The 27,257-nt window shown below is 32.8% G+C and overlaps 2 protein-coding genes across 2 annotated transcripts in view; one reads left to right on the top strand and one right to left on the bottom strand.

Annotated features, from left to right (window-relative positions):
• The first annotated feature begins 111 nt into the window (after window positions 1–111).
• RpS21 (ribosomal protein S21) lies at window positions 112–3,397 on the top strand. Its single transcript, XM_088262396.1, has 4 exons — window positions 112–160; window positions 246–306; window positions 1,966–2,157; window positions 3,311–3,397. The coding sequence occupies exons 2-4, from the start codon at window positions 257–259 to the stop codon at window positions 3,318–3,320; spliced, it is 252 nt and encodes an 83-aa protein (XP_088118522.1). The 5' UTR covers window positions 112–160; window positions 246–256; the 3' UTR covers window positions 3,321–3,397.
• An 838-nt stretch (window positions 3,398–4,235) lies between these two features.
• Window positions 4,236–27,257, bottom strand: part of LOC148308046 (uncharacterized) — a 92,784-nt gene continuing 69,762 nt past the window's right edge. The window contains exons 4-7 of the mRNA XM_088262399.1: window positions 14,528–14,713; window positions 12,828–12,987; window positions 7,263–7,489; window positions 4,236–4,660 (exon numbers count right to left, since the gene is read on the bottom strand). Coding sequence (XP_088118525.1) covers window positions 4,480–4,660; window positions 7,263–7,489; window positions 12,828–12,987; window positions 14,528–14,713 — 754 coding nt within the window. The 3' untranslated portion in view covers window positions 4,236–4,479. The remainder of the gene's footprint in view (window positions 4,661–7,262; window positions 7,490–12,827; window positions 12,988–14,527; window positions 14,714–27,257) is intronic.

Consider the following 27,257-nt stretch of genomic DNA (forward strand, 5'->3'; position numbering starts at 1 on the left):
AGTAAGTACTTTAATAAATTTATTTTCACATGTTTTCATATTACAACACTACGCAACAATAATAGACAATTTTATTGAAATAAGTACAGATTTCTGTTTCACCGGCAAGCTCTTTCTTTGCTCCGCCATTTTCGATTGACACGCGTGTTTTGCCACAAAAGTATGTTTTTCAAGTTAATATACCGTATTTTATTAATCTGACTGCTTTTTTGAGGGGCTTAATCAAATTGTTTTTGAAATTTCAGCTCGAATCACAATGGAAAACGACGCCGGAGAATTCGTTGATCTGTACTGCCCGAGGAAATGGTGAGTTTTTGACGTTTCACCACGTGCATTATATATTATACAGATTTAAACCTTTAATTGATTTTCTACTCTTTATTTTCCAATAATTTCGAGAAAATTCTAAGTCTTTTAAATTACTTTTGTCTTGTATGTTTTACACCTGTCATTTTTTGACGATCGAACTTATCACTTAACCTCAATTTGTATATTCAATATCTGTTCCAAAGTTTTTTATTTATTTATGAAGTATTAAGGTCTAATGTGGAATATTTTAATTTTGTGCGAATTTAAAATATTTCATTATTTGCTTCTGACAGTCTATATCAAGTGACGTTTATGACAGTTTAATATTATAAACTTGTGTTGTGTGAGTGATAAGCGGACTTGACAGTATATCTAAACCGAATGCATGTAATATCAGGTTTTTACATTTACGTTAATGTGCTATGTGACACGTAGTGCTAAAAGTGTTATATTTTTTCAAGTCCTTTTGTCAAATGCACAAAATTATCCATTCTGACAAACGGGTAGGATAAAACTAACCAACTAACCATCACGCAGCTTTCCCCTCATGGTAGCCAAAGAGAATAGAACGCCACACCACTCTCTTTTCAAACGTTCCCCGCTTCTTCTACATTCATGCATCTCCTCATACATATTCCGACTCCTGACTCAACCATTTTCAAGTATGTAATATACTTGATAATTCCAAGTTTTCCTTGGTCTGTTCTGCTCATATTTCCAACTTCTTTTGCCTCATCAATTTGTTTCAACATTCTTTCTTCAGGCATCACTTCCACATGTCCAAACCAACTCACCCTGCCTATCTTAATTTTATTGATATGCTTAGCTCATCCTTGCAGTCTTTCTTTATTTCATCATTCGAACATCGATCACACATCGTTTTGTCACACGAGAGATCGCATTTCGACTGCATTCAGTTAACTTTCGTCCTTCTTTTGACAAATTCCATACGTATTTTGCGAGAGATTTTCATAATGCATGTGATATGCTTGACATTTTCTATTATGTATTGATTTTAAGATATAATTGAAAACCAATTAGTAGGGTTGTAGTCCCGTGGTTAGTGTCGCAGACTCTTGAGTCAGAGTTTCTGGGATAGAACCCAATCTACCTCAATTTGATACCTATTTTTTATAATGAGCCTCTTAGGGTGGTGACTGACCGGAGCATTTCGTCGTAACGTAACCTGTTACGATGCGAGCATTCAGGCAGTCAGTACAACGAGCCGAGCGCTTCATCCATAATTTCGGATGCTGGCTGATGCTCGCCGCGAGCGATGTTACAACGTTACGTTACAACAAAATGCTCCGGTCACTCACCACACTTAGGCTCACATAAATAGTATGAAATTGTAGTATTTTTGAGAATAATTAAAAACACAAAATTTTTCTTTAAAAAAAAAAAAAACAGATTTTTTGACTATAAAGGACTGATTTTCCAAACAATAGTGATAGCATGTGCGGTACACATTTCTTCAGTGCTACTTTTTGCAATCCTTTTACTCATCAATTGCCATAGGATTTCCATATTAGTATGTAGCACCACTTACACAATGAATTCTACACATTTTCACATATATAGATATTTCACATGTTCTAGACATTTCAGTGTTTGTTTCATAAGTGGTTGTTAAAATGCAGTTGACTTAATTTTCAGCTCCACCAGCAACCGCCTGATCCACGCTAAGGACCATGCTTCCATCCAGATCAACATCGCAGAGGTGGACCCCGCCACCGGGCGCATGACCGACTCCTCCAAGGTATACACCATCTGCGGACCCATCAGGCGGATGGGAGAGTCAGACGACTGTATCGCGAGGCTGGCCAAGAAAGACGGCATTGTCGCTAAGTATGTTTGCTGACTATTTAATAGTTATTAATCCTATTTTGTCTTTCGGGAGTATGGACGTAAATTAATATCGGTGCGAATTTTTCTCAAAGGAGTACCGACGTTAATGAACATTGAAGTCCATGTGTCAGTTGGTAACTTGTAAAGCGATGACATATGTGGATATTTGTATATAATTTTGTCATAAAATAAAACTTAGAGATGGTGAGTTTTATTTTTTCAAAATTATTCTTACATAATTCCTATCTAATATTTTTTTTTATGTAAAAGAACCCACTCCCCAGAGAAAGTCGGACATCAATTATTGCACTCCCAGCCTTTTTAGGCTTCTGTCATTACTAAGACCTATGTAGATCTATTCGTATATATTAGGGTGGAGACTGACCTGAGCATTTCGTCGTAACATAACGTCGTAACGTCGCTCGCGGCGAGCATCCGAAACTATGGATGGAGTGCTCAGCTCGCTGTACTGACTCTACAAATGCTCGCATCGTGACATCGCATTGTAACAATGCAATGTCACTACGATGTCACCCTTAGACAGTCATAACAACTATTATTTGACTAATTAGTATGGACATTTTTGGTATAATGCCCCGAAAGTGTCATGTTTACTACATTTACAATTTAAGTGACATATTCACAAATAAAGCTCACCATTTTGAAATGTAAAAGTAAAAATGTAATTCGTTTAATTTTTATAATGGAAATTTATGTTTAAATACAAATTAAGCATTTAATTTTACAGTGAATTGGTCCCTTGATATCAAGAGCCCCCCATGCATGGTTTTAAAGAGTGATATTTGATTGACAAGGAATTAATTTGATTTGTCATCAAATTAATTGCGGCGCCATCTTCTTGTTTTATGGCAAACCTTCCAATTGGCCCTAGCCCTTTAAGTGCCAGATAGTAAGATTGTTCCCAGTATTTACATGCTAATTTTGTATGGCCGGCCTTGCTAGCATGGCAATGGAAAGTGAATAAATGCACTTTAGGCAGAGAACCGGAAATTTAAATACATACAATTATTTAACTGTTTTATAAGGGATAAGTCAAAACCAAAATTTAACTAACGAGCATTTAACCATTTTGTCCATAGGAAGTGTAAATGCTTGACAAGTTAACTAATATTTTTCTTATTTTTTGTTGCAGGAACTACTAAGTGATGTCTCTCCAAGCATAAAACATAATTTTTCTTTTATTATGCTGTACACAAAAAAATATATAAATTAAGACAAATTTGTTTTTTCTTTTCTTAGTAACACACCATCCTTTTGTTCTAAAACTGGGGCAGTAATTTTCCAGCAGAGCGCGTGATCTAAGGGTTGCATCTTTATCATTTATAATATGTCGATAGTCTAATTATAATCGGTCATTGAGTAAAGGTTTCTCTCTCGATTTTGGCACTTTGTAGTTCTGAAAGAGTTGCCCTATAGCAGAAATTGGTTAAAGCGTCGTAAATCTGGAAAAGGAAGTGCGTAGGATTGTGTTATTTGTGCCTTAAACTGCGATGAGCAATATTGTATTGTAATTGTTGTTTTTGTCAATCTGAAATGTCCATTCTTCTTTTGATCGGGCTTGTTTGATGAGGACTTCTTTTTCACTTTAAAATAAAAAAAATAATATTCAAAATTTCTTGCCAAACATGAGCTTTGGCTTCTCCAGTTTCTGACGTCTGAAATGTCCGTTCTTCATTTGATCAATCTTGTTTGGCGAGGACTTCTTTTTCACTTTAAAATAAAAATAAAAAATCTGCTAAACATGAGCTTTTGCTTCTCTAGTGTCTGACAATTTGGATGCAATAAGATTTTTAGCAACGGGTGATGGAAAATTACACTTTTCTAACTAACCTGACGAGCTAGTATGTACTGCAGACCTTGCTTTAGGATTTAAATGTGATTTTGATTTAAAATCAAAATATCAGGCAGAATCTTTATTTATTTTCACTAATTTCTCAGGGGATGACTCCGGTCAAATTATTCAGTATGTATCTGAAAATTAATTGAGTTTTGCAAAAATCATGCATAATTTTATGGAACATTATTTATGAAGCACATGGATAATTTTTTAAAAAAGGTTTTGTTTTTGCCCTTTAAAGAGTTTTATTTCCACATACATTGATATTAGATAATAATAATTGTCATAAGAATTTTAATAAGTTAAATAATACTAAAAATCCATAAATAATATTTAAAAGAGTTGAATAAAAAATGTTTTGGAGTATTATTACCGATACATTTAACATGTATGTTAAATATGGATAAAACGATAATTATTTGGTTTTTTGTTGATTTGATACATTTTGATAACACATTGTTTGATTAATCATTTTCATACGGAACAAGAGCTCCTGATTCAGTTACACTATAGCATCCTTCAGTGGGAAAGTCAAGAATGACCGAATGGTCAGTTTGCTCTACGTATATTTTTTCTGTATTATCGTCTTGGAATACTCCTTCAATCCCAGATTCATTATGATCCATTCCATCGATGTTGAAATTACTGAAACAAATGAACTTTTTTACAAATTTACCAAGCTATGCATTATCATCTAGTAAAACCTTTTAGATATTTTGTTGGATCATTGGATGGAAAACGTCAAATGCGCTAGCCACTGCTGTGGATGTTATAAGGATTTGTAATTTTAATTAACAGTATTAGATTACAATGCAGGTTATGGTGTGCTGAAATATTTAAAAAAATATTTGTATGAAGCAGATATTACAACCTTGGAATATGTTATCAGTACTATGGATACTTTATTAACACATTGTTGTCGGGCGGTTTTTTATAAACCCCGACCCTAATTATACTTAACGACAGACTGCTGCCCGACCCTCAGGATTCTAATCACAAGTAACTGCAGACCCCATTCCGATTCGTACAATGTTTTTTGGCTTCTCTCACGCTCTACCAAAAGTGAGCGAATATAACGCTTTTAAGCATCTGCTCTCTATCAACAGTCTAAAAGACGCTTTTAAGCGTTTCCCGCAAACAATTGGATTTTGGTTGGTACTGAAAAATCACAGTTAATTAAGCATTTTAAACTTAATTCAATCAATGAACTGTGTAAAATATTCCTGAATGACGCTTCTAAACGAGGTTTTTTATATTAAAAAAATGTCTGGATCATTATAGCTAAATTTGTGCTGTGCATAAATGCTTTTCTTCGGAGTTCTTGTGAGATACCGATGAGGAAATAAATAACATAATAATGTATCATTATTTCCTTCTCTCTAAGTAATAAAATATTTTTAATTAATGTTTTACTCAGTAAATACCACTATTTGATGGAAATGTTGTATGCTGCAGAGTGGGTTATCAATAGTTTAAACATATGCCACACACATAATTAATATATATTGTCAATTTGAAATAATAACTACGCCCCAAATGTGGGGTCATACTCAATATGACCTGGTATTTAATGGTCCCATGTTGGGACCATACGCACGGAGAGATTAAAAGAGCTACATGTAGATGATGGATTTGTGTCCGTCTGTTTGAGATGAGTCCTTCAGTTTTTTGGACACATCGCTAGAAGAAACAATAACAGCCTTGAAGGTCAATGCTCATGTAAGGGGTCAAAGTTAGTAGAAGAATGGGAAGATCCCCATTAGATTGATTGACCAAATCAAGGCTGCCACAAGTTCATCAATGGTTGAAGTGATGTGGATGGAGAAGTGTCGGGGAGTTGGAAAACAACTATAAAATATTTGAACTTATGAAATGGAATGTTTTGAGAACAAGAAATGAAAATGGTCACGACCCTTAGCAATGAGGATAATGATGATATTATAATCAACGAAAATGTCTAAATATTAATTTTTATTTTTCTTATTATTTTTTGACATTAAAGATGAAGAAGAATATGGAAGTCTGGGCATTTACGGGGCTGACAACCGTCATAGCCTGGTAAAAGCGATCACTTTACACACATGTAACATTTCTCATCTTTGATGAGCTGTCAAAAAATAATATGAAAAATAACTCCTATAAATGGAGATAATCCAGATTTGTGAACAAGTGACACACTCAAAATGTTGTAAATGAATGTTTTCAACTAATGTCCACCTCTGTAGTGTAGTGGTTAGCACATTTGCCTACCTTCCGATTTTATTTCCAGGGAGGTCAAAATAAATATTGGTGATTTTTTTCTCTAATATTTATTCAAAATCCGCCTGCGTAGAACTGATTTCCCGCCTACATGAAATTTGACATTTGAGAAACATAACATTGACATAATGTAGTGCTCTATGTACCATTGAATGTGGATAAGGGTAAAACGAAGAGAAGGAAGACCAACTGGTACAGGTACCATATGACTCCGAGGCAGAAAAGATGGTCAGGAATAGAAACCGATGGAGAGAAATTGGGAAATTGAGAAATCTGTCTGAAATGTAGTGTCAAAGTGCAGAAGTCTTTTAAGCTGGGAAAGAGACCAACGAAGACTTAAAGCTGTTGGGGTTTATTGGTTCAAACTGCTAAAGTTTGTCATTCTGAAGTTTCAATATAAAAATCTCAATCCGTGACCATCTACAATAAACAGTTGAATATGAATTATGGTCAAGTGAGAATGAAATTTTTTAATAGAAACTGCAGAATACTATAGGATAGATCTCTCAATAGGGATGAAAAAGTTTTTGAAAACAATGTAAATTACATGTACAATTTTTAAATGAATATGGACGGCAACCAGATTTGTAAAACAGTGTTTATAATAAATTTCATTACTGCATGTTGTCATTTTTACTACATCCCATACACATTTACTTCCTAATGGGAAACCATTTAGCAAAATGCATTTGAACACATTGTTAACGGGGAACGCTTAACAGGGTCTTTTACATACTGTCGGAAGGGGGCGGGAGATGCTTATAAGAATTTTATTTGCTTACTTTTGGTAGAGCATGAGATGCCAAAAAACATTGTACAGATCGGAATTGGGATTGCGGTGGAATTGGTCGGGGTTGATGAAAAAATCCCCTGCTAACAATGTGTTAATGGAGGATTTCCAGACTTCTTTTTGTAGACAGACTTTTGATCCCATAAGAATGTTGAAGTAGAGACTTTTTTAAACAAAAAAAAACATTTATATAGGTACCTGTTGATAATATCACTTTCCAGGCTCTCTATCTTCAAGTAATTAGCCACATAAATATTGGTGGACTTATTATCAGGATACAGAGATGGATGGACAGTTGAGAGGTGCATCCTGAATTCCTTAGCGAAGTTACTGCTGTATGAGGCTGGTACTACACAGTGTTCGCAGACGTAAAGATATTTGTCTTTATGCTTATTCCTTGATAGTACATGCTTTCTAAGGTTTTCCTGAAATGTAAAATGTATTGAATTAACATATTTAGGATAATTCATATATTATTAAAATGTAAAAAAAAACTCATTTAATTGATATTTGACTGGGGTCGATAAACTTCAAGGCTTGCTATGCAATAAATGATATTGCAGAAAATTATTCATTCATAATTTATTAGGGAATTATACATAAAAAATTATAAAAATAGTTAGATTTAACAATAACAAAAGCTAATTTAATAATTCCATACATAATATAAGAATACTTTATTGTATAGTAAGAGAGAAAAGGTATTTTTAAATATGGTAGGGTGGGTGTGTGTGAGGGAGGGTAAGGGTATGGTAAAAAATTGAATATGGAGGAATGAAAAGGAAAGGAGAGTATTTAATAAGAGAGTGGTTGTAGAGTTTGTTCATCATAACAAGATTATACTAAATAATTTGTAATTTATTTATATTAAAAAAAAAAAACAAATGTATTATTATCTTAAGAACAGCCAATTTTTACAGGGGTGCAAAAAATGTAAATAATAAACCTGCAAATCATTTTCATTGTTATTACTTTTTATGTATTATTCTTCTTTTAACCCTTAACCGCACCCAATGATGCATAGGACATAGAATCGTATCGAAACAGTGTTATTTGAGCGTTAATTATGTGAATGGAATGTGATCAGTCTAGCGATTTAGGTACCAGTATTACAGTGAAAAATCACCAATATTTATTTTGACGCTCCTGGCAAACGAACCCGGGACCGGCAGCCAAATGCGTTACCAAACTACTACTCTACGGAGACGATCATTTTGTATGGTATGTTTTAAATATAATCGAATGGATTATTCGGGTGAATTATTTTCATTACTTGAATTTAAATTTGACAGAAATCACCTTGTTTAATATATTATATATAATTGGCAATAAAATCAACACCACCCTCGATGTCTTATGGTGGGGATGGGAGGTCAAAGGAAGAAATGAAAAAAACATCACAAACACGGTCAGGCGCCGTGGCGTAGTTAGGTAGACGCTCGACTGCGAAACTGGCATAGCGGGTTCGATTCCCGCAAATTGCAAAATGAATTCAAGAAATATTTATTTTCAATTGGTCGTTCCTGAATGCTTTTAATTATAATAACATCGTTTACATCAAATCCGTCTGATCACTTGACACAGACTTTAGTGTTCACTACATATCGCTCACTCCTTTCAACAACGTCATATATCAAAAATCGTCAATTTTAAGTTATGCATTTTTTCGGAATGCCCAGAAAATGTACTATATCCCTGCAAAAGCGGCATATTTTTAACTTAATATTTACCTGCTTTAGGGCAAAAAGTGTTGTTTTTGCATTTTGAAGAAAAAGTATAATTATCATTTTTTTTAAATATATTAAATATAGTTTTCAAATCGAGGAAAAACATTCAGGTTTTACCTAATTGCACAGTAAACAGTTCAATAAGTGGCTTGATATTTATTTTTTATACATTGCATTATATTTTTAAACTTTGAAAACGATCTCCTGAAAAATCAAGTTTTTTTTTTATATATGACGTTGTTGAAAGGAGTAAGCGATATATAGAAGGAATGTACATGAAGAATATCCTATAATTTCTGGATTTAGTAAAAAAAATATTATTGACATAAATTCACTCAATGTAAGTTCAGTTGTTTTCAAAATAATTAATATGCATTTAACGAATACCTCACGTAAAAAAAAAAATTAATTCAGGTGTGGCAATGTATTGAATTGAGTTTCAAACAATGATTTTATAATATTTTGAATTCCAATATTTAAATAAATAAATTTGTCAGATTTTTATGGCTGTTCAGATAAATGCATTTTTATGAGGATGTTATACTGTGTCATTAGCGCTTATAATGTCCCAAAAAGCTATCAGAAACAAAAATACTGTTTGCTTATAGGAAATTTCTGATTTTTTACCTTTTATATATATTTTTCAAGCTAATTTTTTTTACAATATAAATTTAGAGTAAATACGTATCTAATATTGATACTGGCATCAGTGGGTTAATAGTACAAAATGCGTTGAATTATTTTCAAATAATTCGTGTAATTTGATTTTTTCTCGGTAATATTTACAATTCTCTTTTCTGTGTCTCATTATAGATCAGTCGGAGACATTTTTGTAAAAAAATCCCTTTAAATCAGCAGGAATCGAATCTGCGACGTCAGTTTAGTAGCTGAGATTGAGCGTCTTCCCAACTATGCCACACGGCGCCTATTACTAAAGTACCTACCCAATGTTACCAATAAAACAAAATCGTTTTATGATTTAAAGTTTGCCTTACCTACGTGGATTCATATCTGTTTAATTATAATCTTACACGAGTTCGAAACATGCCTTTGCCGAATTTGAATGCAAATTTATTCGTCCATATCAAAAACGCTCCGTGCCTCAAAATAATGTTATGTTCAAAACAGTTGTGATTTATTTTCCATCGTTTAGCATCGGGTAACGATCACGCATGTGAGAATCGCGTGAAGTTTTCTGCAGATGCGTTAAAGATTCCGCACGTTTCGCTGTCTGCGGCGTCGATATGTTTATTATACGTTGAATTAATGTGCCGAGCCGCGTCCCGCTGCGAACTGAAAAACGAACCAGCGAGCCATAAATAAGGCTGGATCTCATTTAAACACTCCGTGGCCATCAGATCCGCTGTTCCTCCGTGGCTAGTGGCTACCATTCGTACGTGCTGGGTGCTGGTCTGCTGGTAGGTACCCGACTGATTATCCAGGTACCTACCTCGACTTTATAGGTAAATAAATATTTCTAGCGCAGCATTTAGAAGCGATTATCATCACTTTCTTTTTGCGAAAATGAGCATTCAAATAAAGTATTACGGTTGTTGCTACACAGGTTTGTATCTAGGTCTGTGTTCTAGGGTATATTCGTGTGTACAACATTTTGAGTGTGTCTGAATACCTGTTCACAAATCTGGATTATCTTCGCTTAGGAGTTATTTTTTAAAGTTATTAAAAATAAAAATAAAATCTTCGGACCTCAAATACAAATTCATTCCAACATTAATTAAAATTAAATAGAAAAACGGATTGCTAGGCTTTTGAAAATGTATCAAAAAGTTTTTAAAGGTTTCGTATTGTTTGATACTTTAAAGAAAAATAGATTTAGGAGTATTAATTGCCTGATATAAATTTTCCTGTTAATATTTTATTAAATATTCGTCTTGTTACCTTTAACTTTAAAACGGTTTTTATATAATTTTAGGGTGACTTGTAAGGTTTAGTCACGATATATACATACATTTAATATTACACACTTGACACCCATAAGGGTGTATATCCCTTTTGTACCTTTTAATTTTTATTTATTTTCATATCGTTCAGATAATAATGTGACATTGAAATATTTATCAACAAATCATTTAAATACCAGAGATTTCAATAAACAAGATTTTTTAAAAAGAATATAGCCGCATACTCCATATGTTCCAATGAATATGATAAATGTAATTTCTTGCAGTAATCAGATAATCTAAAGATATGTAATAGATTTCTTGCACATGCTTAGATTCTCAGATATCGTGTTCAGAAAATTCAACATATCTAACATATAACACAAGCAAAAGTTAAGCTAATTTAAAATTTATGGAAATAAATACCCACAGTCATATAATCTGTGTGATTATTTATGCTAGTGTTACTTTCGCCTGGAGTGGGTGTAATGCAGAAGTGGTTTCCTATACATTACTATCACCAATACAGTAAAGCCATACCCAATTATAACGTTAAGATAGATACCGCGTTATCGGGGGAAATATTATAAGGGGTAAATGTTCTTATAGTATGCTAGGAAAGGAAATGGAGGAGTAGTACTTTGTAGGAAATGAGAAAAATAGTAGTGGCTAGGGCACTTGGAATTTCCTACTCGGATTGGTTTCTGAGTCCTTCGAGGAATAATTGTAACGCGAGATGAAAAACGATTTTCCATGCCGGGAAAATGAATGTCAGCAGAAAAGATAGCACACATGCAGCGTGTGTAATTCGAGAAAAAGAGCGGATTTTTGTTGCAGGCACGATTCTCATTAAGAAAATGTTGGCATCCGGAAAAATATGATTTCCGATAGCAGCCCGCGTAATGTGTAAGGGGAGGGCATCGGAGCGAACAAAAGCAATAAGCGATACATAATGCCGCCAACGGGCCGTCTGCGAGGACTGATCCGCGCAAATCTCGCAGCTAAGTGCTCGTTAAGGTGGCTGTTCATTTTCGTATATCACGTCTCCGGCTGCCGGCTTCGAGGGGCCTCGCTGTGACGAACCCGTTCTCGCAGATTTGCCGGCATCGCGCTCTCTGCCATTACCGCGAAGGGCTCCATAATTAATGAGGCAGCTTTTAATGAATATTGGCACTCGTCTCATTTCTCGGATGCGAATTTATTCAGTCGTTTGCGAGCTTAACGGCTGCTTGTCTCCGTTCTTTATAGTCGATATCCTGAATATTTCCGCTCGCGGGACCCGAGCCTGCCGGAGATTGTTTATGTGCGATTGCGAGATGTGTACTTACGCATTTATAAGTACTCACTCTATTTTTGCGAGTACCCGTCTATTTACCATAAAACGGGATGGAAATTTGACACTTCAGGATTCAGGTACCGATAATCTTCTTCTTCGTGGGTTAGAACCTTTGTGATGATTATTTTACTTCTTCAACGGTCAGTCTTCACCCGTCTCTTTAACTCGGCGTAACCGCAACAAAGCATGTTGGGGATAATTTGGTCCATCTAGATTACTGGTATATGGAAGTGAAACGTTAACTATAGGGTTGGGATTTATTGGTTGGAATATGTAGGAAACAATGAGGTTTTAAGCAGGGCCTACCTGGCCCTGCTTAAATCTAGATGCTTACTACATAAAGTTAATCGAGGCAGATTTGAACAAATTTACTTGATATGCGTACGAACCTAACTTCTCTTATATACCTATATACTGCACTTGTACTCAACACAAACAACTCTAGTATTCTTATTTTTATTACAAACATCGTCTAAACTCACCAAACATCATTTAATACGCTCCCACTCTTTTATTTTATTTTTTATCTAGTGATATTTTTTATCGTTATTACAACATAAATGTGGAATTGTGTAATCGGCCTTCTTTTTTTTATGAATGTTACTATTTTTTTATTACATACTTTTACTGAATATAAAGCTGTACAATTTCCAAATAAATAAAATTAAATAAAAAAAAAACACAAACAAAAGTTAAGCCACAATTTACAACAATCGTTAAGTATTTGTATCATCTGAGAACTTGTGGGCTTAAAGGGTTTTACCTATTTACTGTCGATATGGTATGACAAATATCTCACCAGATTATTGCACGTGAAGGGGCAGTAGCGGCAGGCGTAGGGCTTCGCCCCCGTATGGAGGCGCAGGTGTCTCTCCAGCCGAGCGTTCTGCTCTGTCTTGTAGGGGCAATGGGGGCACTGAACATTCTTCTCGCGGGTATTTGAATGCACCTTGGTATGCCTGCAAACAGCGATAAAAAACGAAATGTCATAATATTTTTTTTGTACAATTTTTATGATATTTTACTTATAAATTTCATGCTCATTGGAAATAAGATATTTATGAAAAAAAGGTTTTTTTTTGGTGAGAGCTTGAACGGAGAAAATGTATTCACAATTCAAACGAGAATGCGTTCCAGTGTCAGATATAATAAAAAAATAATAAATTGCTGTTAATCGGCTGTTCATATATACAATACATACTTAACAATCTATGAAATAAGAATCAGCATATGAAAGGAATCCACCAGCATTGCATATATTAGTGTCGCGGACTCTCGAGTCAGAGTTTCTCGGTTCGAACCCACTCTACCACGATTTGATACCTATTTCTAATTATGAGCCGCTTAGGATCACAGAAATAGCATGAAATTGAAGTATTTTTTGTGAACAATACCAAGACAGATATTGTAAATAAAGTAACACAATAATTGTACCCGACGGATTCTTCAGTTCTTTGGACACGTTGCGCGTGGCAACGAGGATAGCCTGGAACGACTAGTTATGATCGGTAGCCTGGAGGGAAAGAGAGGGACAGAAAGATCCCCACACGATGGACCGATCAAATTAAGGTAGCAGCGGGCACCTCAGTGACTGGAGCGCTAAGTGCAGCGCAGTCAAGGGATAAATGGAGAAGAGTCATTGCTTCTGCAAGGGTCACAACCCTCAGCAATGAGGAATAAGACGGATAAGAATAACAAGACACATTAATTTTTTATGGTAATACTCGTAAAAGTTCAAAAAACTAATGCAATATGGATTGTGAATGTTCAACAAGAGCATGAATAGTGAGAACCTTACACAAGTGAATAAAGTGATCACTTAAGCCATCCAAATGCCAAGTTAACCCCTGGGATGCTCAGACTACCATCTTCCTTCATATAAAAAAATATATACGTTTCCTCTCAAGTTGGAGATCCATAAAACTGATATGTCATCCGTAGGGTGAATAACTCAGTGTCTGATAGATTATTTATTGATTTGGCTTTTAATTTGTAGAACTCCATTTTTATTTATGTATTAATCGTCAAATCAAATACAGATTTTTTGAGTCTATTTATGACTTGATAAGTAGTCTATTTATGTAGGTACACTAAAAAACATTGAACGATGACAAAGTAATTCAGAAGGAATATACTCGTATACATCGGGTATTTAACCTTTATGTATTATTTATTAAATCAAATAGAGATTTTTGAGTCTACTAAGATGTATTTTATTATAAAACAAATAAAAATTAATATTGTGACAGTTGTTTCGCCTAGTTATGGCATTTTCAAACAAATTTCATTAGAAAATGCCATAACTAGGCGAAACAATTATCACAATATTAATTTTTATATGTTTTTTTAAACGATAAAATACAACTTAGTAAACTCAAAAAATCTGTGTCCGATAAATTAAATAATAATTCATTGAGAATACTTAATTTAGATAGTGTCTAGAGAGATGAATTAAGAAGAGATAGCATCGATTTTGAAAAACTGCAGATTAAACTTTACCTGTTCAGTTGGTTCTTAGTTTTGGCTGCATATTCGCATTCCGTACAGCTGTATGGTCTCACTGAAGAGTGCGAGGCGAGATGCGCGTGGAGTTCGGAGGGACAGCGCGCAGAGTATGCGCACCCCCGAACCGAGCACGCCCATGCGCGTCCCAGGTGACGGGTCGCGTGCTGCTTCAGGTTGTATCTGAAAATACAGTGTCCATTCACGTATTTGCACCAACCATGCAAATGACATTGACAAAACGAAGATGACAATACGAAGATTTTTTATTTTGTTTTTTTTAAATATGGTTACAAAAGTTTTTTCAATTAAACACTTCTACTTACAATCTTAAAATTAAAAACGCAGTTCTCCCCAATAAAGAGACCGATTTCTTGTGCTTGGAGAGGGACTTGGACTTTTTAGTTATGTTTGTTGATAATACAATTTATTTTTAGGGAAATATTTTTTTTTCGTGTTTTTTTTCTTTCTTAGATTAACATATATAAAATTCATTTCAAGATGACATAATTGATAATGTTAGTTTTCATTAGTTTTTCAAAAAAAAATCAAACAGATATATATGTATATATATATATATATATATATATATATATATATATATATATATATATATATATACATATACATATATATATATACATATATATATATATGTATACCCGTCTGATTTTTTGGAGGAGATGTATGAATGTGGAAGCGGCGAAGAATGCTTGGAAGGACAGAGTGGTATGGCGTTCTATTCACTCAGCTTACCCCTGCGTGGAAGCGGCGTGATGATTACTTATTTTTGTTTAGTGAAGAAAGAAAAAAACACATTTATCATTTCATTTAGGAGAATATTCAAGAGATAATGGTAGGTAATATGTATAGTATAATATTACGTATAATATAATATTACGTATGTACATATGTTATATTATTATACGTACGTAGAGTATAGGTATGTACATAATTGTTTGAAAACGGAAAAGGGAAATTGCCTCTACTGAAATATAATATTTTCATCAAAACAAAAAGGAATCTCTAATGAATTCCCGGCATTAAAATAATTCATGTCTAAGTCGAAATAATTTACTACCCTTAAGACAAAAAATTTAGGGTAAACAGGGGGCAACAAAGGCCCGTGACGGGGTTGGGGTGGCTCACACACGCTGCTCAAGCAACTTGATTTGGCCCATAAATAAAATGAACACAATATAAAGTTGACAGATTTATTATGCTGGCGCGGGGTAGGGGTTCTGTGCCGGCTAGGGTGGAGAGGAGAGGAGGGGAGGGCGGCGAGGGGACGCACGGAGAAGATGTGAATGATAGGCGTCTGTGCAGTAAATTGTGTAAATATGAAAATATCACAATGTGCCGAGAGTATTCGCCTTTCAAAATCAAGTATAAACTATTATTTTTAGACATCTCAACATAGATGAAGGAGAACGTGGAAGTCTAGGCATTTACGGGGCTTACGACCGTAAATGCCCAGACTTCTATATTCTTCTTCATCTATGTTGAGATGTCTAAAAAAAATCTTTTAATTGGAGATAATGAATTAATAGTTAACTTGGACACACTCAAAATATTGTACGCATAAACTAAACTATATATGGGACTTCGACCGTGAATGCCCAGACTTCCATAATCTTCTTCATCTACGTTGAAATGTCAAAAAATAATAAGAAAAATAATTCCTATAATTGGAGATAATCCAAATTTGTGAACAAGTAATTGAACACACTAAAAATGTTGTAAATAAAAACTTAACTATAAATAAAACACTTGTTTTTTACCACTTTAATATTATATTGTTACGACTAGTTTCGGAAGCTTTAGGTTTGTATTTAAACGCGTAGATTGAAGCATCTGTAGTTTCCAAAACTAGGCGTAAAAGTATAATACTCAAGTGGAAAAAACAAGTGTTTTATTTATAATTTAATCGTGTATTACAACAAAGTTTTCCAGTATTGAATAAAAAAAAAACAATTAATACAATATCTTTGTTATATTAATTTTTTACTTGTAATTGCTTTATTTCCTTTGTAAATTAAAAGTTGATACAGTAAACACAAGTGAATTATTGAAAATAAATGTATGAATATTTTTTGAAAGTTTTTTAATGGTAATAATATTCGTGCTCCGCTGTTTGCCTACATTGGCGTTATGTAAATCCATCATTTATACTTTTGTAGGAGGATATTAGTTTGATCGTTTTGAATATAAAGAAATAAATATGTGAAAATAAAAAATATGTTAATTATGTTTATCAATTTTAAATGACTGTTTACAGTAAACATATTTATATGTTATAGTTAACAAATGTAGTTATAATTAACAAAAAAAATAGTTTGTTCAAAATCTTAAATCTCCCTAAGTAATTCACCGATTGCTTCGAAATTGTGACAAAACGTTGCATTCGAATACGCGCGAGTGTGAGGGTATGTGACAGGTGAATTGTGCTTGATTTTAAAAACAGTTTCTTTGACCACAATGGCAGTAACATCTATTGAATTTAACAGCAACACCCATAATATTAATTATTGCTGATGGCAGACGGCGTGCTTCTTGACAAATGCTGTCACATAGTATTTTCAATGTTTTCGATTGCATTGTAGTTTTATAGATTTTTTATTTATTCATTACTTCACAAACATTGTGAAATTTAATACATATAAGTATGTATTAGAAATGTAAGCTTCCTATTTACTGTAACTTCCATTTAACCAGACTGAGTCGAAGCAACGCGTGGTTGGATACAGCTAGTAAAATAACTTGAATTTAATGGATAAATAGTATGACAAAAAGTGATTTTTTTTAAATCAATTATATCCATCGTAAAGTAGAGATGTAAAAAAAGAATAAGGAAATGACAAATATTGCGTTTATAACATGCATAATACATTATTCCGCGAAAGCATTTCCAGCAGTTATTTTCAAGTTATTTTTACATGCCTCAAGCTTTTATTTATATTTGGTCAAATGTAAAATTTATTCTAAAACAATATTTTATTCTAGAAAATGGATTATAACATTTCATTTATTTCTTCTTTATTTTCATGTTTATAAAAGTTTTGAATGTATTTTTTTGTATCTATCTGCATTGTCGTTATTTTGAGGTTAGACGTGCAACTCGTAACATCTGCATTATTTCGCAAAAGCATTTCCAGCAGTTATTTTCCGAACTAATTCAAGTCTAAATGCTTCCTTTCAGGCAGTTAACTCGTGGCACACATTAATTTACCATTTAGTACGAATTAACCTCAAAACACATCAAGGAATAAGGGCGCAAGAGGTTGCCAGAGATCTTCCCATGAATATAGATAACCTTCCGTGGCAGCCATCAGATTCGGTGGCGGAGAAATAGGATACGCTTTCTATGCTCCGCGACTCGGCGTTAAGGGTAAACTTTCTAATTCCGATGAGCCATTTTATCATACTAACGGTTCGTGATGTGCCGCAATCCGCACACCCACCCCGCTCTTCTGCTACCCTGTTCACAGCCGAATGTTAGATCAACTCAGGGCTGATAAAAATGAGTCAAATAAACTTATTGGTTCGCTAAAAAGAAAAAAAACAGTTCCACATCAAAAACATTAACCAGTCCATGAGTATGGACGTAAATGAACGTCAGTGCGAATTTTCCTTAAAGGAGTATCGACGTTAATGAACGTCGAAATCCGTCTGTCAGTTAGTATGATGTAATTTGTATAGCAATGACATCTGTGGATATTTGTGTGTAATTTTATCATAAGTCTTTTTTTTATTAAATTATTTTAACATCTTTTTACTAAATAATTCTAATCTTTATACTACATCAATTTAATGAAAAAAAAAATCATGTAAACCCACTCCCCAGAGAAAGTCGGACATCAATTTTTGTACTCCCGGAAAGGTTAATTTAATATGAGGTAACTTAATATAAGGTAATATATTTATTTTGATTAAAAATGAGGAAAAAACTAAGTATTTAATATTTACGTATTGATTTTTTATTTAAAATGTTGGAAAGCAGATTATTTAAAGTAGATACTATAAGAACGTAGATACGTTATTATAGTTTTTATTTGGTTAGACTATGTTGCGATTTTAAATGGAACGAAATCGTTTGAAATCGATTAAAGATTTTGTAACATTCACTGAAATTTCTATTATACTGAATAATTAAATGGTTTTAGTTAATAGCGATGGATATTAAAATCACTTATGTCACAAGCTTTTATTAATATTTGGTCAAATATAAAATTTATTCCAAAACAATAATCTGTTCTAGCAAAAAGATTATAAATTTAATTTATTTTTTCCTTTTTTTCATGTTTTTAAAAGTTTTTTTAATGTATATTTTGGTATGGTGATCTATCTGCACTATCGTCATTTTGAGGTTAGGCGTGCAACTCGCAATATCTGCATTTTAAAATGATTGATTCTTTTATTAACATTTTTTCGGTCATTTATGTACAAAAATAGTTAGCTTTGGACATTAAAAGCTAAAAAATATGATGGGTTTATAAGCAAACTTTACTGAAATTCTTTCTTGCAAAAGTAAAAGGAAAATGTAAATATGATTTAAAAATACATGACAAAGTTGGTTTGGCAAGTCGGTGAAAATCTGGTAGTTACCGAATATTTGATAGAGCACACACAACAAGAAACGGCGGATTGCCGCGGCACGATCCGCCATGTTTATCCGCGCTGTTACGTCAGCCATAATTACCAGGTACTAAGCACCAAACCCCATCTAGCGACAGCCGGCGAAAGTTTGAGTTAAAGATATTACACTTTGTGATCCTGATGGAGTCAACTCTTCGCTTGATACACACATTATTATGTAACGGGAGGAATATTATCAGAGCCGCATTACTGAATAATTTCAATAATTTAATTAATTATTGAAATTATTCGGTAATCTAATAACTATTCGGTAATTCTGAATAATTTGAAGTTATCTAGAGGAAGACCAAGGAATTCATGGGTGAAGCAGAAAGATAACATGATTCGAAAGCATGGCATAGGTAACGTTATCCATGACAGAAGGACCTATAACCTGAGGACGAGGAGAACTGACCCCAGCAGTCTACAAGGACAATGAGCTGGGATAAGCCAGGAAGAAGAAGCATTACTGAATAATATCTCGATAAATTTTTATTAATTATTTCGGTGATATTCGCGATGATAAATACATATTTAAGTCAGTTTACCGTATGTCGAGTTTGAATACAAATACAAAAATGCTTGGATATCCATTTAAGTGTTCATTAGAGTCTGTGTGAAGTGTTCATTAGAGTCTCTTATTTGTATCATACCAAATATCTAGTCAAAAATGTTAAAGTCAATTGTGTATGCTCTTGAAGCATATTTCACAAATAGTGGTATATAAATTAGGAAATAATTACAAAACTATTTATTGCTTTTACGGGCATATAAAGATGTACTTGTAAAACTGGTTACAACTAAAACGCTAGGTGGTTGACAGTCTCCACAGATATATCACATTTTGAGAAAATATATTGTAAAAATCCCAGAAAAATAATATATATATAAGCTACAATTATTAACTACAACGATGTAGCTTACAGAAAAATACAGCACTAAAACGTAAAGAGTCGAAATCTTTCGATCAATTTTCATCAACACTAATAATAACCACTTTTACGTACACATATTAGATATAAATATTAACAATAAACAATAATTATTATTAACATCTCAACATAGAAGAATATGAAAGTCTGGGCATCTATGTTGATAAGTGAAAAAATAATATGAAAAATAACTCCTGTAATTGGAGATAATCCAGATTTGTGAACAAGTAAATACTTAGACCCACTCAAAATGTTGTAGAGAGAAATCAATTTTGATAAATATTGAGGAAGAAAAATTAGCTTTTAAACCAGACTTTGACATCAAAATAAAGATAAAATAGGTTTACAAGTATCTAGGGATTTTAAAGGTTATTATATGTATTATACGCCTCAATCAAATGTATATATATATACTTAGACACACTCTGAATATTGTAAGTATAAACTAAACTATATATATCACTCCTTTTAACAACGTGATATATCAAAAATCTTATATTTTCGGTAAGCCCAGAAAATGTGCTATATCCTAGCAAAAGCGGCATATTTTTAACTTAATATTTTCCCGCTACAGGGCAGAAAGTGTTGTTTTTGCATGTTTTACCTAAAAAGATCTGTTGCACAGTAAAAAGTTCAATAACAAGGCTCGATATTTATTTTCAATACATTTGATTTTATTTTTAAACTTTAAAAACGATCTCCTGAAAAATCAAGTTTTTTTTTTATATTTTACGTTGTTGAAAGGAGTGAGCGATATATGTATATGGAAGTATTTGGATACACTAAAAATGTTGTAGCTTATTATTGAGATTAAATGTGGCTAAAAGCCGCAGCTGACTCTGGGCGAGGTGGGAAGGCGAGGAGTACAGTGTAGCCGTGTCTAGTCATCTCGTTTCACATAATCTTCTAATAACCACCAGAGCCGGAGTGGAGCTAACTCCGCTCGAGCTTTGTTTGACACAATGTGACGCCGTAACTTCAGGTACGTGACGATTTTTCAGTCGTAAACACGTGGCACTATCTGGGAGCGTACGCGGTGAGCGGTGAATTATGCCATCGTTTGGCTTGACGCAAACTTGGAAAATAGGACTTACGACCAAATTTAATTAAAAAATATACATATTTATATATTGACACGATTTTTTATTGTATCTATGAAAACGACTTCACATAATATTAGTCATTATTAATCTTCACGTTTTATAGGGTGTTTTCATCTCAATTTTAATATTAAATTAGTTCAATACTTATCGAATGTCCGAAATTATCAGTTATTTCTTAATATTTTAACTAAAAAAAATTATGGCTTTTAATTCCTAAGAAAAGATTGTTGTGATCTAAATTTTTAAAATTTGTGGTACTGGGTTTATATATAATTTATTTACATTAAAGTTCGACATTAGATTAAAAGTAGGTGAAAAAGAAGAAGGTTACATTTCAATCGTGCCATTAATACTTCAATAATCAGCAATTTTTTGTGACTTAATTTTGTAGAGCACAATAAAATCTAGATAAAATAATATTAATTAAATGCCTACGTACGACCGATTGTCAACAAAATATTATTAAGGTCAGAAAGATAAAGAGTTTTGTTTTAGTAAACCTGATCCAATCTTTGTCCAATAAGAAGATACTTATTTCTAATAATGAACCGCTTAGACTCACAGAAATAGTATGAAATTGAAATATTTGTGTGAATGATAAAAACACAAATATTTCTATTTATTTTATTTATTGTTTCGGCATTAACTTTGTGGTAAGACATGTTACAATGATTAAAGAAAACACTTCGTTTTTTACCACTTGAGTTTTATTATAGACTACATGTTTCAGAAGTTAAACTTCCATCATTCAGGTCTGTATAATAACTAATAGTTATTATTATTCTCTTTATTTAAAAAAATTTAATAAAAATACAAGGAATATCAAGGGATCGCTCTCAAGAGCAGGATGTTTTTCAGATTAGAGTACATATTATGAGTACATTTACTAAAATGAACTAACTTATGGTGGTGTTAAAGATATTTTGCAAATAAAGGGTCGATATTTTACTTACGAATCTAGAAATTTAAAAATGAGTTAATAATCTAATGAATAAAATAGAATCACGTTTGTATTGCTTGGATTCATTTAAAATTATCTATTGTATTGTGTATAATTAGGTTATGTAATTTATGTTATTTAAAAAATATATTTGTCGTTTCTGTTACAGAGACATAAAATTCTGAATATATTCGTTTAGACAAGATTGCTAAACAGGTTAATTTTGAATATATAAGCAAAACAATACTGAAATAATTAAACACACGTATGTACACTTTTATACATTTTAAGCGCAATATCTTTACGTGCAATTATATGCATTAGGGAATACGAAGCCAAACAGTGGATGCAGTTTTCAGAAAACGTTAAGTACCGGAGATAATGGTATGCTGTGAGGTGCCCTGTGGAGAGGCGGGGAGATGGCGGGGGAATGGGGAGGTGCGAGGGTGGGCTGATTCTCTGAAAGCCTTAATTTTGATATAATTATTACAACCGTAAAAATATTTTAGGGCAAAATAAGTAAGAAATTATTAAGCTAGGTGCTAAAATCACGACAAGGAAAGGGGAGAAATAAATTTAGGTACGGAAACAAATTAATATAAGGTACTTCATTTTGTTTTTTTTTAAACGAAATATATACATTTGTGGGTGTTGGTTTATTTATGGTAAACGGAAATCGCAATTATTTTTTTTATAAAAAGAGATTTTTAACATTATGTTGTATTTTTGTACGATATAGGGAGCATTTAAAAATATTTATCCTAAGATTTTACAACAAAGGCAATTACACACATTTTACAAAAAATGTAATTAATAAAAAAACAATACGACATGGGTATGTACGCTACAAGGATGACATGGTAGGACCCAGTTCAGTTCAGCATTCTGAAATTCCATTGAGTACAGTCGCTAAATGGTCGTCAGTGGTCTTCCGGAGTGACAAAATTCTCGGGGTTGGAAAAAGAGACATTAGGGGTTTATGCTCTCAGGCGACATTCCTAGAACGTATCCCAGCCATATCTATTTTATCTTTTATTAGTAGTCTTCAAAATGTTGCGAGTTCATTCGGTAAATTACGTCTGTATAAGGTAAGGATACAACATGAGCAGATGATAAGCAGTTTTACATAAGTAGTATTTGAGTGTCCATTAGTAAATTGCAAATATGCAAAAATTCTAGAGCTGCATCATTGTAACGGCTAAAAATTTAGTGGAGGGGGAATGGATATTATTCTTTTAGGTGTTTAAATTAGTAGTAGTGTGGAAGGAGAAAAATGTTGTAATAAATAGTGTACACCACTGCACCTGCGGGGAGAATTCCTCTCCCTGTGGTGGCGTGATGTCCTACAATGGCTGAAGATAATCCGCCGCCACTGGCTGCGCAAAAAGCAAACATATTGACAATACGGCCCTCAGGGCGACAGAGGCGGCCCAAACCGTACCAACACATAAAAAAGTACTTTGTTTTAGTGTTTACAGATTATTAACAAGTCAAAATATGTATTTTACAAACGAAAAGAGACAAACTTACTGTAAAAATATGATTTCATCATATTCAGTGAAAAACTAACTGTTCTGCTCTAGGGTTCAAACCCGTGTATTATGATTCCCAGTCAAGTGGCCTTGTCTCCTAAGCTAAACGGTCATCTATCCAAGAAATTAAGGAAAGCCTTTTGCAAATAAAAACACCCTCATAAAAATGCAATCAACTGTTTTCTACTTCATGTAGTGATAATATAATACGTATGTCCTTGACTTATGGATTATTTTACCGATAAGAAAGTGCTGAAGTCAACTGGATTTTTGTTACATAAGGTCAGTTCTTGTTTACTTATTGTACATTTGAAGATAGTAAAGATATTGTTAGTTACGTAAAACACAAAAGAAGTTCTCTCGCTTTTTCCTGTAAAATATTCCAATTCAAACAGATCTAAACCCTGGTGGTAGAATAATGCAATTAAGAAGAACAAAAATAGAATTGAATACTGAATTTGATTTGACGGATGAGTCCACGAGTAACGTGTAATGAGTATGCCACTGTGCAGAATCCACCTCATTGTCTGTGACGCAGCGCCGTCCAGCGTCGCTAGCCGCAACTTTGTTTACAGCGCGAATAAACGGGAAAAACGAACCAAGTCGCGCGCCCCGCTCGTAATTCTGGCGGGAAATTCTCCCGCTCCCGAATAATGTGGCGGGAACTGCCGACTGCAACATGGCGGCTGACTTATGTTTTGCGCTGGAATTGAGGTTAGGTTAATTTGAAGTGAGCTCGTGTTCGTAAAGTAGGGCCACTGCAACACGAAGATTTGAGAGAAAGAATGCTCGGGCTTGTTAATAAGGGCAATGCACAGCCAAATTTTAAAGGGCGATTAGACAGAAAATTTCCTCGAATCTTGCAAATTCGATTTAATATCTATCTTTCAGAGGTATGTACATAACATAATATGTAGATGCTAATGCGCGTTTTCCAGCGAACTCATATTCATTTAAAAATAATATTAATATATTATTTATGATAGTTAACAGCATTTTTTCCATCTTGAGTCCAAAGACGGTATTTCTTCGTAAACTGCTTTTTTATATTGATCTTTACATTTTTTTTAAATTGAAAGATACTTGATCCTTGCAAGACAAAACTTATATTTTTAAAATGTTATAAGTACTTCCTCATAACTTATGCCTCACAGAGTGTTGTTGAATTGAAGAAATTGGCCATGTAGATAAAGTGGTCATTTAGTAGTCGATTTGGATGTACCTATAGTTCATCAAAACTGAAAGGTCATAGATCTTAATTTCCCACCAATTGTAAACAAAAGTATCCATCTATATTCAAATTAACTAATAAAATCAATCTGGACAGAAGTATACTAGACGTTGTTCATATACCATATTAATAACGGGCGAAAGACAATGCAAATTTATATTTCAAATGCAATATCAATTCACAAGGTGTCACCTTTTACGGAAACTATTTGTTAAGACGTCGTGACAGCTTACGATTCCTATCAGGGCGTGATGTTTGCAGAACACAAATCAAATACCGGCGCAAACATTGCATTATAATAACATAATATTACCATTACCGACTTCATTGTTAGAGCTGCCAGCCAGTTTATGTCTATCAGATGTCTGCAAAGATTGCAAAGGACATGCGCAAACTTTCCGATTTGCATTTGCGGTGTTTTGTTCATAGTTCGTAAGAAGAAAGCGGTACGATTCTATTTGAAACCGGTTTAGGTTACAAGTAATCATCGAGGACGGCTCTGTGTAGGGATTTCAAATGAGTTTGTGTAATGGTCAATTAAGAAGAACATAAATTTCACACGATGCGTTCATTATATCAAAGTCTCCTGGTAACTTATATCTGAAAGAACTTCACATTTATTATTATGAATGCTTGATAAAAACAGATTGCCTATCTATTTTTATTTTCGATCATAATTTATGTGAAGTGGAAAATATATTACAACGGAAATTTAGATATGTACTCATAAAGCTATACATGTAAAAAAAAACTATTTACTTAGTTGTTATTGTATTATATATTTAATATGTATTTTTTCCACCGGATAAAAATATGAAGGATATACACAGTAAAGGTACATGAGTCAATACAAAAAAAAATCTGACAAAATTATTTACCGATTACTTAGAAATTTTGATACTACGTTGCATTCGAATACGCGCGTGTTTTACAAGTGACAGGTAAAAATACGTTTTCTTGTTGAAAAGCAGTTATTTTCGACATTGAAGAAAGTGGCAGTGCCATCTGTTGAATATAACAGTATCACACCCAATATTAAACATTGCTCATGGGGATAGCGCGCTTCTTGACAGCTGTTAAAATATTACATGTTAGAAACGTGTGCTTTCTTTTTTTATATTTAATCAGACTGTGTCACAGCAACGCGTGACTGGTACAGCTAGTATATATATATATATATATATATATATATATATATATATATATATATATATATATATATATATATATATATATATATATATATATATATATATATATATATATATATATATATATATATATATATATATATATATATATATATATATATATATATATATATATATATATATATATATATATATATATATATATATATATATATATATATATATATATATATATATATATATATATATATATATATATATATATATATATATATATATATATATATATATATATATATATATATATATATATATATATATATATATATATATATATATATATATATATATATATATATATATATATATATATATATATATATATATATACACACACACACATACACATAATGATTGATTCTATAGTGTTTGTTAATATCGAGCATTCGCTGTGAAAATAGATTAGTGACTAGCATGGGCTCGCTGTAATAAAGATCAATTAATTTTGTTAAATACCTTTTATTTATCCGTGAGGTGATAGATTTATTATAATCGTGATATAAAATGAGTGATTCACTTTTTGAGATGGGCTAGGAATACATTCAAATAAACAATGAAAGAAAAAAATGATGAAATAAATGATATCTGCATCGGTGTACCATTCCAGTACCGTGCCACAATAGGTCCGAGGTTTGATAAATGTTCAATAAAGCAATATAAGGTTATAGTTCCTAATATCGACGTAAATTAGTGAAAAAAATGAAGACGGAAAATCTCTGAAAATATACCACATAGGTACTTTTAAATTCATTTAGAATCCGTTCATGGAATGTCAAAAATTATAAATTTATATATTTTGTACATTAAAAGCATTATTAGCTTTGTGGCATGGTAATATAACACTCCCCTTATCATTCATCGTTCACTTTGTATAATACCACTTAAAACATTTGACCTGATAATGATTTTTATGAAACGGGTAGTCATGAAGTAGTGTTTTTAAGTGGTATTTCACAAAGTGAAAGATGAATGACAAGTAAAACCGCAAATCAAAACAAAATGTAAAGAGTGTTTAATTTATATTTTGTTTGGTTTTGCAGGTAGGGCTAGAAATTTTATGGCCCGGAGATAAATTTGGGTAGTGAAACCAATACTTCATAAATTGGAAATAATTTTAACAGTTTTTCTAAGCTTTTCGAGGCT

Source organism: Brachycentrus maculatus, unplaced genomic scaffold, assembly GCF_059751285.1.
Source record: "Brachycentrus maculatus isolate JH-2025_06_01 unplaced genomic scaffold, ASM5975128v1 h1tg000179l, whole genome shotgun sequence".
Lineage (NCBI taxonomy): Eukaryota > Metazoa > Arthropoda > Insecta > Trichoptera > Brachycentridae > Brachycentrus > Brachycentrus maculatus.